We start from the raw sequence: 15,728 nt of genomic DNA on the forward strand, positions 1-15,728 counted from the left end.
GATAAACTTTTGTTGCGCTCTTTCGAAAGTCGAGATTTTTTCAACACAGTACCTCTTAACGGTGAAGACAAACACAGCTCTTTAAATAATATTGCGGAATTTCTCTTGCCGTTTGATCTAAGTCCCATTTCTGCCGCCATTAACACTTGTTCGCTATTTGATACTGCTAAAAGACTCTTTGCTTTTCTTTTCTTTGTGCGAAGAGAAGAATCGGAAAACGCCACATGTGGTCTACCTACATTGGATCTAATAGAGGATGAAGTTGATGGCCCAACATCAAGACGGTATTTTCCAAAGTCTTCACTCTTGGAAAACCAACTATAATTACGGTTGGAACACCGGCCTTAACTCGGCAAGACCCCTCCCACTTTGAAGAAAATTGGTAATACAGTTTTTTTATACGCTCTCCTAGCTTTTTAGTATCCACGTCCCTTCCGATCACCGCAAAAATTTTCCCTAACACCGCATCACGACGCGTTGCTTTTGAGCTCGTCAGCCAAATTTCAAAAAGTTCTTTCCAAGGAATCGCCATGAAAACTTCTTTTAAAGCTGTGGTAGCAAATTGTAGCAAAATTTTATTCCAGTATCTGAAACACAGAATCCTAAAGGTCATTTCGCTGTTAAAGAATGGACGGAACTCGATGGACCAATATAAGTTTTTCTCAGTAAAATATCAAAAATAATATTAAGCTATGGCTGTTTTAGTGATATTTTACTGAGCGGATTTGTATCGATAGTAAAAACTTTATAATCCTCTTACTTACCCCTGAAGTACAAAATTGTTGAAATTTAATCAGCAAATACTCAATTTTATGAAATTAATACTTATTCGTATTATATCTTTTGACAAACTTCACAGCGATGTTCGGATAATAAATAAAAATTATTCAATTGACGCACCGGCTTGTGTTTGTAAACGGTTATGTTTCTTAAAACTATTGTTTTGATAAATTTTAAGTACACTGTCGCAAAATTTGGTCATTTTTACACAACATACCGAAAGAAAATCATTTTCACAAAACTTTTTTTTTTTAATTTTGGCATCCTAAAACGATAAAAAGTCACAGTGTGCGTTGGCTGGGTCATGTCGTCCGAACGGATACAAACGATCCGGCTTTGAAAGTATTCGATGCGGTACCAGCTGGTGGCAGCAGAGGAAGAGGAAGGCCTCCTCTGCGTTGGAAAGATCAGATGGAGAAGGACTTGGCTTCACGAGAAAGAAACGACTGGCACGCTTTGTTAAACTCGGCCAAAATCGCGTAAGCGGTTATCGCGCCAATTAAGAAGAAGAAGCTTTACATTGCGTGATGTATTTTTTGATTAAAAATTACCAAAACGGAATGGATGAAATCAAAATTGCTATAAGCGGTGGTTCAAGGATCCGTAAGATCCGTTGACGAATCGAAAACCGTAAAAATAAAAATTACGTGATACGTCGGTCATGTTAGTTGAATGGGATTATCTCATATAAAAGCGAACGGATGATCATTTATTTTTAGTTCACAATAGTTTTTAAGTTCCGCCATGTTTTGGATCATAATTTTAAGTCATAATAGTTTTGGAACTGTCAAATCATTGAAAATGATGTGCAAAATACATAAATAAAATTTAAATATGGATCTGAATGTATTATTTTACATTTACTCAAGTGAAAGTGAGAAGGACGAAAAGAGTGAAATTAAAATAAAATAATAATTCAGGGTAGGATAGCTATTTTTACAGATCATATCACTATAATCGCGATAAACTCAAACAATATAACTTCTTAGTGCAGTGTACATATAATGCAGTGTATAGAGGAACTCAACTCGCTTCGCCAATGGCCCGATAGGACTCTAAAAGGGTTTCAGGCCACAGTAACATCAAGGGTAACGAAAAATCGGAAGAGATTGCTATACCACGATCCCCTCAAGCTCGACCTAAGCCTAAGCAGAAGTTCCCTTCAGCCGCAGGTTAAATATGCCGCACAACAATATACTTATATACCATAGTTGTAGAAAAATAGAGGGATTTATCAAGAGCAAGATTAAAAGCTTTTGGCAAATCATTCCTCAAAAACGTTGGTGCCATTTCAGACGTGGAGTTTAGGTATCCTTTTCTCTTTTAGACACAGCGAGGAGGCTATGGAATACAGCGTACTTAAAAACTCAACTATGAAACCAACAGACATTTGTGGTATTAAAACGGCGCTAAACACTGATTAAGTGACTCTCAGTTCTGCAAACACTGCCATTCAAAAAATAAAGACAACATCAACTATTCGTTCATCTGAGATTTCTATGGTAGCAGAAATTTTCCGCTTGCTCTTGATTTTAGGTGCTATTGCAAATGAAAGAGCGAATTTATCCCTTCTGGATTTATTGAGTTGCCATCTACTCGAAGCTTTAATACTGGTGTGTGATTTAGCTAATCACAATGGTTTTTCCTTGCTATGGTCGAGTCCCAATTTATATGGGCTCTTAATTGTATTATTGCCTGTACGGTATATTTGAAACCTTTTAGAAGGGCATATAATCTTCTTTTCCAAAAGAACAAGTACCTTTGATTGATTTGATGTACTTGAGGCAATACGCTTGATTTGAGAGGAGTGTAGAATTGTAGAAATGAAAACAGGAAAGGATACTCAAAAATGATTTCTGCATTTTCAAAATGAAGAGTCTTAAAATATCTCTTGTTATTTCCATTTAAAACAAAAACACTAACACGTCAGCTTTAAATGGCTTGCAAAAAAGAATAAATTGGCAGATCGCGATTAGGTACTTTGTGTGCTCAAATAATAAATTAAATATTAAAATAGCACATAAGATTTCATTCATCTACTGATTAAACCTATTGCTTTTAATGCTTTTGAACGAGCTTGTAAAATTGAACCCCAATCATTACCCGTCTCCTGTTCAATTGACAGATTGATGATGTACAGATCAAATTGTTTTGCCATCAGGTCAAAAAAAACAGAAGTTTCTTAAACATCGAGATCTAAAATTGTCTGGCTACAAAAAAAGTCATCAACCGAAAAGAAATTAGAGGTACGTATAAATTCATTCAAGACGAATCATTCATACGAAAAATAATTATAAATACATAACACTGCCCAACAGCATTTCTGATGATTGGGTTATGATACATGTTTTTAGTCCAATTTTTAATGACAATTTCAAATCTGTAACTGAAATTCCTGTATCAGCTCGATATGACTCTATATGACACATTTGAGTTTTTGTAATAAAACACTATAGATTTAAAGATTATTTTATTTTATTGCCTTCTTAAGTTTAAAAAAATTTTTTTTATATGATTTCCTTGCTGAAGTTGAAGGCATAGAACTGTTGTTAATGCTCCAACAATAGTCGGCCATCATGTGTGTGTTCCAGTAACCTTGATAGCGTTCCTCCATCGTACGAAGGTCCTGGTGGAATCGCTCGCCCTGTTCTTCGCTGAGATCCCCAAGATTGGCTGGAAAATAGTCCAGATGGTTGTGAAGAAAGTGTAACTTAATGCTCATATTACATCCAACCCTTTGGAAGTGACCCATCAGTTGTTAGACGTTTTGTTCTCTTCTGCGATAGTAAGAAATTTTAGTTTCTTTTGTGACTAAGTTTCTTTCTTTTAATCTAGACGCCAACATTTCTGAACCAGTCTTTGACAGTCCCAGATCTCTAATGAGGTCGTTTAAATCATCTTGGTTAAATGGTTTTGGTGTTCCCAGGTCACAATCAAAGTCACTATCGCTATTGTCTGTTTTTGCTTCAAAATGTAAAGGTTCTTCCTGTGAAGCACCAGGTTGAGGTTCAGATGACATCGTAGGGCTCAAAACACGTCTATGTGCCGATCGTATGGAAGGATATTCCCATTTGCCTCGATTTTTTCGGTTAATGCCAGTTATTTTTACCATACAAAAATAACAGTCGTCGTGGTGGTTCACAGGTTCAATCCAGATCATAGCAGTTTCGTATCTAAATTTATTCCTTTTCTTATTCGTCCACAAACGTAGAAACTCAACGCACGTTTTGCATACCTTTTGTGGAATCCAAGGCTTATTTTTCATTTCCATTGGGTGACCGAAGTAATTTTTGTACGCCTCATTTACGAACGATGTCACATTCAAACGGTTTTCTTCAAACATATACTCTCCGCAAATAAAACAAAAACTATTCCGGTCATTTATACAAACTCGTCTTGACGATGCCATAACAAATAATATTAAGAAAACTTAATATTTGTTTAAATATTCGTCAATTAACACTGAAATATAGTGATTTTTTTGTGATAGCTATAACTCGTAAACAAGAGCTGTTACAAAAAAAATGAGGGTATATTTAGAATCAGCGTTGTCAAATTAGTAAACATCAAGTATCAAAAGTCATTCATCAGACAAAAAGTGCGATTTTGTTTTTTTGTGTAATTAATTAAAATTCGAATTTTGTTGAATGTGAGTGAATGCATGTACAAATATGAGTGTCATTAAATATTCACTCCGCTCGGGAGCATAGAGCCTCGGCAAGACTCTTCCATCATACACGGTTCTGGGCTATTGTTTTTGCGCCATCCCAAGTGACGTCGGCTTCTGCTAGTTCGCGCAACAACCAGACCTTCTCCAAGCAATCTTTATCCCATCGCGACCTCTGCTCCCTTACAGGTTCCAGTCTAGTGATGCTATCTGCTATCGCCACCTTCTGCGTTTGATTTACCATAGGATGGACTCCTCATTCGTTGATCTCCACAGCGCATCGTTGCAGATGGTGTTCGCCCTGAATATTCAACAGATGATGCGGAGGCATTTATTAACGAAAGATTGTATACCCTGTGTGATGGTGTTAGAGACCAGCCATGTTTCGCTTCCGTACAACAATACTGACTTAACACATGCGCCGAATATTCGCAGTTTAAGCGTCTGGAGATTTGCGAACTCGCCCATACTGTATGCATTCGCCCGAACGCCGCCCTTGCTTTGTTTAGCCGTGATAGCGTATCCGAGGTAGCAGAAGCTTACGACAAATTCCACTGGGCGAACGTCAACCATTATACATATGTCTTGCTTTATTGTGGTTGACTCTCATCGCTTTGGTCCTGGCTATGTTGACCTCCAGTCAGATGGTGCCTGACAGCGTGTCTAGTATGTCCGCCTTCTCTTGCAAGACTTTGAGTTTGTGAAAGAAGAAGCAGATGTCGTCGGCGAAGTCCAGGTCCTCAAGATGCCTGGTGATGTTCCATACTATGCCTCTTTTGTGCAGTGTCAATTGGCTCGTAACATCGTCTAGAACTATGGCGTAGAGAAGGGACGACAGGGAACAACCTTGCCTTCCACCTGCTTTGGTTGTGAATGGGTCGCTGATGTTGCCGTTGTGAAGCACTGCCGGTTCGGAGTTCTCGTAAATGGCTTCGATGAGGCGGATTGTCTTAGCGGGAACTCCCTTTCTACTCAGCGCCAGTCGTATTGAGTCCCGTTTGATTGTATCGAATAACTTCTTAAAGTCAACGAACAGCATGTAAAATGGGGAGCACCACTCAACTAATTATTATATTATGATGCGAAGAGTGTTGGCTTGGTCAACACTGCTTCGGTTAGGCCGAAATCCAGCTTGTTCGCCCCTTAAAGAGTGCCATCCTAAAAACATTTAAATGATATGAAAAGATATAGAACTGAAAGAAAATAAAGTTTTAGTCTCTAAATTACTTTAGTGGGAAGATTTTTAATTTTTGCAAATGGCGTCATAGGTCAATCATATTTGACACTTGTGAAGTAAGCAGCTGCAGTATACAAACAGAAAAGCAATGGAGCGTGTAAATGTCAAAATAAAAACTTCCATCACTCAAAAACATTTTTTTTATTTAATAAAAAAAAAGTTATTGAAAAACAAAATTGGGTGATTAATTGTACACCACCTTGTATACTTATTGGGATTTTTCTATTATCAAGGAAATTAATACTAATATTAATTTGATCTAAGTTGGCATACTCGTATGCGTTTGGTATACATTGGCGAGCATAATTGGATGCATGGTGATTTTTGTTTGAATATTTCCAATGTTGTGCGGGCTATATATATGAAGCTCTCAAACTTCATACAAAATTTAGAAGAATCCAGGAAAATTTTATTGTAATTTTAATCCGAATTTTTTAAAAATATTGGGTTTGCAGTGCATTGAAGGTTTTAAGAGGCTTAAATATTGCGTTGGTTTTAATAATTTTTTCTTATTTTCTAGTGCAATTCATAAAAACTGACGTTAATTTTCTTAAATTATTTTCGCAAACGGAAAATCTAGAGATACCATTACGAATCATTCATTGATGAAAGATACTATAGTTTTCTCAATGGTGAAAAGCGAGTCTGATACATCAAAGGTAGTAGAATTAGGGTTATAATTTTTTAAAAGTTCGAAATTCGTTTTAGAAAAAATAGACTTAAGATGAGCTTCCTTCAAAAGAAAAATACTAGCAATCAACCCTTTGAACAAAATACCAACATTTTTATTAGAATTCGCGCTGAATGCAAGTGACTTCCGCTCTAGTTGTACAAAGATATTAGAACCCACACTACCAAAAAAAAAAACAAATATATATATATATGTATGCATGTAAGTATATTTTTCAAATGCATTATTTGTTCTTTATTATTACGCTTCCGCAACTCCCATCAACCGAAACATAATTAGGCCATGTTAACACAACTGCTGAAAGTGAAGACACTCAAAGATAAGAAATTTACGCAGCTGCAATGTTATGAATGCACTGCGTACACCATTTCCAAGTGGCATGTAAACCGAAATTTCAGGTATACCAATTCACTATAACCAGCACTATATAAGTGCCTAACAATCAGATTACATTTATCCATTGCCTTTTATGTTTCGTTGATGCAACAACCAGTTTCAACGAGATGTCTCCCAAGTTTAGCATTTTAATTGTGCTGCTAGCACTTCTATGCTGCTTCAGCCAGACTACACTAGCCAAAAAGCGACGACCAAGTCAGGACGAAAACCCCGAACAAGCGCAGATTGCACTACAAAGCAACAACAAGGATAATGATAATGCAGCTCAGTTGTCTGAAAACAACAACGAGCTTGAGAACATTCCCGGGCAAGAGACCAGGCTTGAAGCAGTGCTGAAAAATGGCGCTCTGGAACCCGATACCGATGATGAGGATATCGACGATGATGATGATGATGATGCCGATCATGGCACTCGACGTCGTCGTCGGCGTCGTGGTGGCAGACGACGCAGTAGAAGACGTCGTGGCCGTGGCAGAAGAAGGGGCCGACGAGGTGGTAGAAGAAGACGTCAAAGAGGTTAAATGGTGATAAGCTGACTTTTAGGAACAATATCGCTATCATAGGGTAATGATTATAAAAACAAATGTATACACAAAATATTAACAAAAAAATATAAATATTCAACCACATAACTCTGCCTCTTTTTTCTCAAGAGTTTGGCTAAATGTCTTGCTAAAATAAATTAAAAGATAATAATATGGCTGGCCCGCAACGGGCGCACTTAGATAGGAAAGGGGATTGGTATTTATAATAATTATAAAAGCACAATAGGCTGCAAAAACGTTTGAGAAGTGGCTAATATCCATCTCTTATAACTCCTTAAGAGTAAGAATAAAAAAAGAATACATTTTTTTGAACCCTAACCTCGAACCCATCCTTAGGAAAATGAAACGCAGAAAGTGGCGATGGATAGGTCACACATTGAGAAAACCTCCATCATCACGCGTATGGCACTGGACTGGAACCCGCAAGGTAGCAGAGGTCGCGGTTGACCAAAAAACACTCAGAGAAGGTCGTTGCTGCGCGAACTAGCAGATGCCGACATCTTATGGGATGGTGGAAAAATAACAGCACGGCACCGTGTACGATGGAAGAGTCTTGTCGAGGCCCTATGCTCCCGAGAGAAGTGAACAAGGAAAAAACAAAAAAACCTCAGGAGCGGCTCCACTTCAACGTTCTACAAGGCACTGTTACAATTGTATTGAGTTTCACAGCATAAGGGGTCTTCCAAATCACTTGCCTCCTACCCGTGAACAAACCACTGACAGCCAAAGGCCATTCATAGTATTCTATAATATTAACCGTCTTGCCTCGAAATGTTACATTCCCTCCAATTACCCGTTCGACGAAGAGGGATCCTCTCGAAGCCGGCGTAGAGGCACACACTTCAGGCCCAGCAGTGATAAATTCGAAAATTAAAGAACCTCGTGGGGGAAGTCAGGCCTAAAGCCCAAACGCAGTAACCTAAACAAATTACGAGCAGGAAAATCTCTCCCGTTACTTAACCAACGTAGCCTTTTCTAGATAATTCTGGTAATCTCCTAAAGCCAATAAGAAAAAGTGAGCAAGAGGCATCATCTCTGAGAAGTCCTTCTCATCATATTTGCTTTTTGCAACGGGTATACCGAGAATGCTTCTAGATAAGCTCATTTCCTAAGTGCAGGACCAGTCGACTTTCAAGAGTCGCCGTTGGCCTGAAATAGTTGAGCCTGACATGAGAGAACAACCCAAAGTGGACGGGTTTCAGAACGTCGATTTCTGCTGTCCTGCTATCTACTGTTGTTCCACATACATAGCTAAACCTATGTGTTTAAACCAAAATCTGCGGTGACTTCCGCTTCCAATATCCTGCCCAGTCTATCTAGTACACCAAATGAATAGTATTTCTAACCTCGCCTTTCATTATGTATATAAATACATACATATATAATTGGCACTTGTTCTCTTGGCTCTCTTGCCTCGACAAACAAAACTAACACTCTATATGTAAGGCTTTCATTAAGCCCGTCCATTGATTAGCGCATAAACTTGGATGATGACAACATCCGATGAGGCGTCGCTTGAAGTGTTCGAGAAAAAGATTCTGTGGGACATTTTTGGACCTTAGGGCAGCGAATACACACCCAACGACTTTGTTGGCTGGGTCATGTCGTCCGAATGGGAACAAAATGGCTCTGAAAGTATTCGATCCGATACCAGCTGGTGGTAGCAGAAATAGAGGAAGATCTCCTCTGCGTTGGAAAGATCAGGTAGTGAAGGACTTAGCTTCACTTGGTGTTTGCAACTGGGTTTGTTAATCTCGGCCACTCTTTATTGGGTATTTGGCCGAGCTCCTCCTACTATTTATGGAGAGCTTCTTGATTTTGTTCCCTAAATTGAGGGACCTACAATTTTAAGTCCACACCGAACGGCAGATGATTTTTTCCCGAAGAGCCTTTTCATGGCAGAAGTACCCTTGGAGGTTTGCCATTGCCTGCCGAGTGGCGGCGAGCACTTCCGAATAGTAGTCACCAATTTGTCACCAATTTATAGTAGTCCTCCTGGATTTATGGAGTTGGCGTTTAGTCAGAACCTTAAGTCTGGTGTGTTCTTTAGCCAACCAGAATGGCTTCCTTAACTCAAGTGGGACCTCAATTCATACGGGTTTTAAGTACCCTTTTACACGCTGAGATGAATACCTAGGAACTGAAAATTTTAGAAGGCATAGAATTTTGCTTTTATATACAGAATTTTCATTTCTTTAGTATAAAAATCAGGCAAAAATTAAAATCAGCTTGAACTCTATGTCTTACTATCTTCCAAGTGGAAAGCAAAAATTTTCTCGACTGAGATGCTGAACAAGGAGCCTACCTCCATGGAAATTTTCATTTTCGCTTTCACTTTAAATTGTTTACTAATTTCTCTCTATCTTTGCTCGAAAAAAGATAAACCAACATGTTTTCCAAATGCATTAAATCTAGTTTACATTTATTTTTAGTCAATATGAACAATATGAACAGTTTTCAGCGGATCAACCTAATCTATTACGCCTTCTACCGCCACGTCTGCCACGCCTTCCTCGTCTACCACCACGTCTTCGTCGACGGCGTCCCCCTCGAACCCGTCTGCGTCTTCTAGCACCATCATCCTCATCAGCCAATGAACGACTCTCTCTTGCGGTTGTCGTCGTGGGAGATGATGATGTGGAGGGGGTTGTTGTTATAGATGGCGAAGTAGATGGAGTTGTTGTGATTGACGGTGTTGGTGTGTAAGTCGATGTAGAAGGTGAAGTATTTGACGGTATAATTGTAATTGTGGTAGTGGTTGGATTAATCGGTGCAGCTGTTGTGCTGATACTTAAAAGTTTTTTGAAAATTGCCTCACTTGGCGACAAACAACTTAATGCAACAGCCAGCAAAAAAAGTTTGGCCACCATCTTTACCTTGCTGATGGAAGTTAAAAATGGATTTAATGCTGATACCCCAAATGAAGACGGCTTTTATACAAAGATCGGCCGAAGACTTTTGAATGAAAGTATTTACATAAATATTCTACCATGTGTGCATATGTACGTACGTTGGTAGATACATACGAGAGACCAGATGATGTTTGTTTTAATGTTGGCCTATTTTCTTATGCTTACTTTAGAATGTTGATCAACAAAGATCACGAATTGTAAGATCATAAAAGCTCAAATGTAATTTTGTAAGCCACATGAATGGTGTGAAGAATTTCACAAATTTCACACGAAAAAAATAAAGAGAGTAGGATATTATTTTCTTTTTGAGATTGTGTCGAGACATTTGATTCCCAAAGCTACTAATTGCAGAATAGCTGTAGGGCCATATTGATACTAGCAACGCTCGTTACTGGAAAACGATCACCTCAATGAAAATAAGTTTGGTTGTATTTTTATTATTTTTTCAAAGCTTCCAGTCTATGACACGATACTTTGAGGAAGAATCAAGTTGAAATTCCACCTACACGTACACAAATCAAGGGCCGAGAAGATCAAAGTTCGATCATAAGTTCCAAACAAGACCAAAGTGGTGGTCTTGGCTTAAGCCATGCCCCGAGAAAACTGAAAAAAACTGGAAAATGGGAAGTGACTACAATCGAACGAAGTTGGTCAGATTGAGAGCTGTGCTACTTGCTCGAGCAACCAGAAGATGACGATTGTTATTATTTCAGGCGTATTCAATAAATTCATTATAGTGAAAGTGAGTTAAGAAAAGGTCGGAGTCTCCTCATTTAAGAAAATAAAATCCTTAAAAGGTGGCGTCCCACCTGTATGAAACTTTCTTTTTGCTAAAGTGCGATTCTAATAATATTTTTGAAAGATATGTGTAATAGAATATTTAAAAATATGCATACACTTCTTTTATTTTCATATAAATCTGAAGCTTAAAGTTGCCGATTGTAGTAAATGCTTCATCCTAGCTAGGTAATGAACTAGAATTATCGATATTGAATTTAGTTAGAATACTATACATTTTTCAAAATTCATACGTTCTCCTTAAAAAATTGCATTAGTAGTTGTACAGTAGATTACAAAAGTATTGACCCAACGCAAAACAATTTTAAAAATTTTGTGAAGTTTTTTCAACCGCTATCGAAATATTTCTACCAAGTGAAATAGTGCATTTCTTACATTTTTAAGATCCTTTTTTAAAACTTGTCTCTAATAAAATTAATTGAAAAGACAGTTTTATTTAGAGAATTGTAAAACGGGATTTGTTTAAATAAAATAAATACAAAAATTAAAATTTATAAAACTCTTAGTAAAATACAAAACATAATCAAATAAGCATAATTGAATAAGCACAGAAAAGTATTCCATACAAAACACATTAGGGTGGGTCAAATGATTTCTCTGTTTCCGCGATTGAAGGATTATACTATAGAAATCCATGGAAAATTAGCTCTAAAATGGATTTCAAGCCTACTAATTTTTAAATTTTAATTACTAATCTCCAATACCGCTTTTCCTATTTTGTTAAATTTTTTTAGAAGAGTTTGTATATATAGTGTATACATACCTTCTACTCAAATATGAACGAGACGTTATCAATAAAACGGTCCGTGGATGACATATGGCAAAAATAATTTTTTTGTTTTTTGGTAGGACTGTTTTAAGCTTACATGGCAAATTTCAGCGTGATATGTCACATAGTTTGCTTTCTGTGCTACTGTAAACAAGTCAAGCTCGAGTGTGTTCTTCGAATTCTCTTTTATGACTTCAATTGTCTCAAAATGTTTTCCACGGAGCGGCAACTTGAGCTTGGGAAACAGGAAAAAGTCACATGGAGCCATATCAGACGAATACGGTGCTTGCGGAACGATATTAACATTATTTTTGTTCAAATAATCGCCAACAAGACGTGATGTATGAGCTGGTACATTATCGTGATGCAAGAACCATGACTTGTTGTCCCACAATTCCTTCCTTTTAAGACGAATGTTCTCGCGCAAACGCTTTAAAACGTCTAAATAATATTCAGCGTTAACCGATCGGCCTTGCGGAAGGAACTCCGAGTGCACCACACCTTCGTAATCGAAAAAACAGTCAGCATAACCTTAATTTTTGAGCGACTTTGGCGTGGTTTTTTGGGTTGATGTACGGCGCTCTTTGAACGATTTGTACCACTGGAAAACACGTGCACGCGATAGAGCAGAGTCCCCATAGGTTATCTGCAACATTTTTAAGGCGTCTGAAGCCGAAATTTTGTTGGAATAACAAAATTTCAAACAAATTCTTTGTTCAACTTGAATTTCCATCGTTAAATTCGAAGAACACACTCGAGCTTGACTTGTTTACAGTAGCACAGAAAACAAACTATGTGAGATATCACGCTGAAATTTGCCATGTAAGCTTAAAACAGTCCTACCAAAAAACAAAAAATTTATTTTTGCCATATGTCATCCACGGACCGTTTTCTTGATAACGTCTCGTTCATATTTGAGTAGAAGCTATGTGGATACGAGAAACTCTTCTCTGTTATTTATTTTGCTCAACGCCCTCCACCAGAACACATAACTTAAGTTACAGCCTCCAGTTTTTCACATTAATCCAACTGTGGTGCCAACATGTGAGTTGATGTCCGGGGCCACTTGTTTTCGATTTTTTCGTATAGATACGAGAATGGCAATTCATTGAAATATAGACAACACAACAACAAAGTAGGGGTGTTATAAGTAGATTTCGAATCTTCTAATTATACTGTACAACACAAAAAGCAATGACCTGCCAAGTGAGTCGGCAGTGCGGACAGAAAAAAATATTGGTATATCCGCGATTTGAAAGTTTAGGTCTGAATTTATTTTTTACCCTTTTGCACATTGTTATGGAAAATAATCAAAGAAAGCAATGCCATCCTTACATTTTAGGTATATGAACACTCTAACAATCTAACTCCTCAATAGATGGGTATTTTTGTCCCTAATAAAATTAATCCTTAAACACATTTTCCGCTTTGTTTTAATTCTGACGCTTTAGAAGAAATTTTATATTTGGTTTATTTCAAGACTGATAGTACAATTTTATGACAATTATTCGGTTCAAGAGTAAGTTCACAAGCATTTCATATTTTCTTTTATTTTGTAACGATTTGTTTGCTGTTTGGCAAAGGGTAAGATTCATTCAATAGAACTCTTTCTGCTCGACGAAACTATGTTAATTATATTTTTGATTCATTTAATTTTTTATTAGTTTTGAGGCTTAGAAATGGAATACCCAGGAGGCAAAAATCAAAATTTTCGGCAGCGTTTCTTCTTCGCTCTTCACCGAAGTCAAAAAGCTACCGAAGCAGCCCGGCACATTTGCGACGTGTATGGAGAATGGGTCATAGGCGAGGCTACAGCACGTAAATGGTTTGCAAAGTTCAAAAATGGCGACTTTAACGTCGATGACACGTCACGCAGCGGAAGGCCTTTTGAGTTCGATGAAGAACGTCTCAAATTACTTTTAAAGAAAAACGGACGCCAAACTGCGATTAAAAAACGATTCTCAATCACTTTCATTCAATGGGAGTTACCGAAAATTTGTGAGCCCTGGAGTCTGGGTGCCTCACGACCCCAACGAAAAAAACACAGAAAGTCACCTTGAAATTCCTTCTCAGCATCTCGACCACCATCGAGCAACACGTAGTCATAAACAGCGCTTTTTGTACCCAATCGTCACTGGAGATGAGAAATGGCACCTATATATAATATTATAGAGACAAATATAGTGAATAGAAAATTTTACTTTACAGGGTGAACGATATGAAGTATTACCTATTCAAAACACCATAACTTTGTTGTGTGAAATTAGTTGTTATTGATTTCAAAGACAAAATTGTTAAATATTATTACAATTTTAATATATACTCACTTCAGCTCGATATGACCATCTTTTGCCGTGACTCTAGCCTTCAGACGGTCAAAAAATGAGTTGCATGCTGCACAAATGTGATCTAGAGGTATTTTGGCCCATTCTCGTATAATCGCTTTTTTTCAGCGCATCCACACTGGCATATTTTTTAATCCTCACCTAGTTCTCCAAAATGGACCAGATGGAATAGTCCATCGGATTTGTGTGTGGCGAATTCGAAAGCCATTGTGTAGCCGAAATGATTTTTTAACCATTCTTGGTTCACACGAGCTTTATGAGACGGTGCCGAGTCCTGTTGGAACGTCCATGGTCGACGACCAAAATGTTTGCGTGTCCACGGCTCTAAAGCAGCTTCTAAAAAACTTTCCCGATAATAAGTCGCATTCACTTTGGCACCAGGCTCGATATATCGCAATCACACTATTACGTTTGATTTTCATCACAGAAAAAAAATTCAATAAAACTGAGACGCAAATGCTTTTGATGGCTTATAAACAATATATTGAACTGCCATTAGAACAATTTTGACCTTGATGTCATGAGCTGTTTTACAGATACAAGCAGTGTGAAGTTGGTAACACTTCATATCTACTACTTTTGTTTTCATCAAATACTTTTAGTTCAGTACACCACACTAAAAAATTGTAAGGCCAACTTAATTTCTTATATTTTTATTATCAGTTTAGGGTTAATAATTTATCTTAATATAATATTTTAACTTTTAATATCCAGAAATAAGCACGAATTTCCCGAAACTTAAATTAATTATTGAGAAAACTAAAATCTATAAAACGAAAAAAGTTATAAGACCAATGTTTAAAATAAATAAAATTCTTAGCGTTAGTTTATAATTTGCAGCTTAGTGCTTTTTATTGGATCTTCCCTTTAGTATAACATGTTCAAGTTGTCGAAGCATCGATTTGATTAAATTTTTTTTAATATTTTGATCGATTTTTTACTATCTGACAATAATCGCACTTCTAAGGATTTTAGCGCTATCAAACTGTCTTCCATTTTTGAAGAAAACCGTCTGAGAAAATATTGCCCAAACATTTTCGATTGGGTTAAGGTCAAAGCTGGCCATTCTACAATTGTTATTTTTTTCGCTGCCAAAAACTATTTTGTTGCTTGAGAAACATGACCGGCTACGTTTTCATGCTGGAAAATCTATTTCTGGTCGCAATTATCGTCAAAAAAAAGTAGTAAGCACTTCATCTAGACGTTCTATCATATATACTTGACGCTGTTCATTTTTATATATATGAAACATATTTGCCTTTGGTACTAATGGCTGTCCAAACCATTCTCATTCCCTCCTCTTTTTTCTTCCGTTTATCAGGCCAAATAAATTGGGACTCATCATCCGATTTTTTTCATAAATGTTCTACTTTTCTGCAAATATCAATCTGGCCTGTTTGTGTCGTTTCGTTAGCTTAGGTTTAGGTACTAGTCTTACATATACTATGTAGACTAGAGTCCGCTTCCAAAATTTGTTACACCCATATTAACGGTGTGTTTAATTTCAGCAGGGCTATTTGCGTGAGCTAAACGTTTGATTTGCCGAGAACAAATGAAATTAATATTATATATAATAAATGCCGTAGTA

At 37.2% G+C, this 15,728-nt stretch overlaps 2 protein-coding genes across 2 annotated transcripts; one reads left to right on the forward strand and one right to left on the reverse strand.

Annotated features, from left to right (window-relative positions):
• The first annotated feature begins 6,878 nt into the window (after window positions 1-6,878).
• Window positions 6,879-7,292, forward strand: LOC129238240 (protein nemuri-like). The gene has a single exon (XM_054873281.1). It carries the CDS (start codon window positions 6,879-6,881, stop codon window positions 7,290-7,292), a length of 414 nt encoding a protein of 137 aa, XP_054729256.1.
• Window positions 7,293-9,781: 2,489 nt separating this feature from the next.
• On the reverse strand, window positions 9,782-10,186 carry LOC129238242 (countin-like protein). Its single transcript, XM_054873282.1, has one exon. The coding sequence runs from the start codon at window positions 10,184-10,186 to the stop codon at window positions 9,782-9,784; it is 405 nt and encodes a 134-aa protein (XP_054729257.1).
• Window positions 10,187-15,728: the final 5,542 nt, after the last annotated feature.

This window comes from Anastrepha obliqua, chromosome 2, assembly GCF_027943255.1.
Source record: "Anastrepha obliqua isolate idAnaObli1 chromosome 2, idAnaObli1_1.0, whole genome shotgun sequence".
Lineage (NCBI taxonomy): Eukaryota > Metazoa > Arthropoda > Insecta > Diptera > Tephritidae > Anastrepha > Anastrepha obliqua.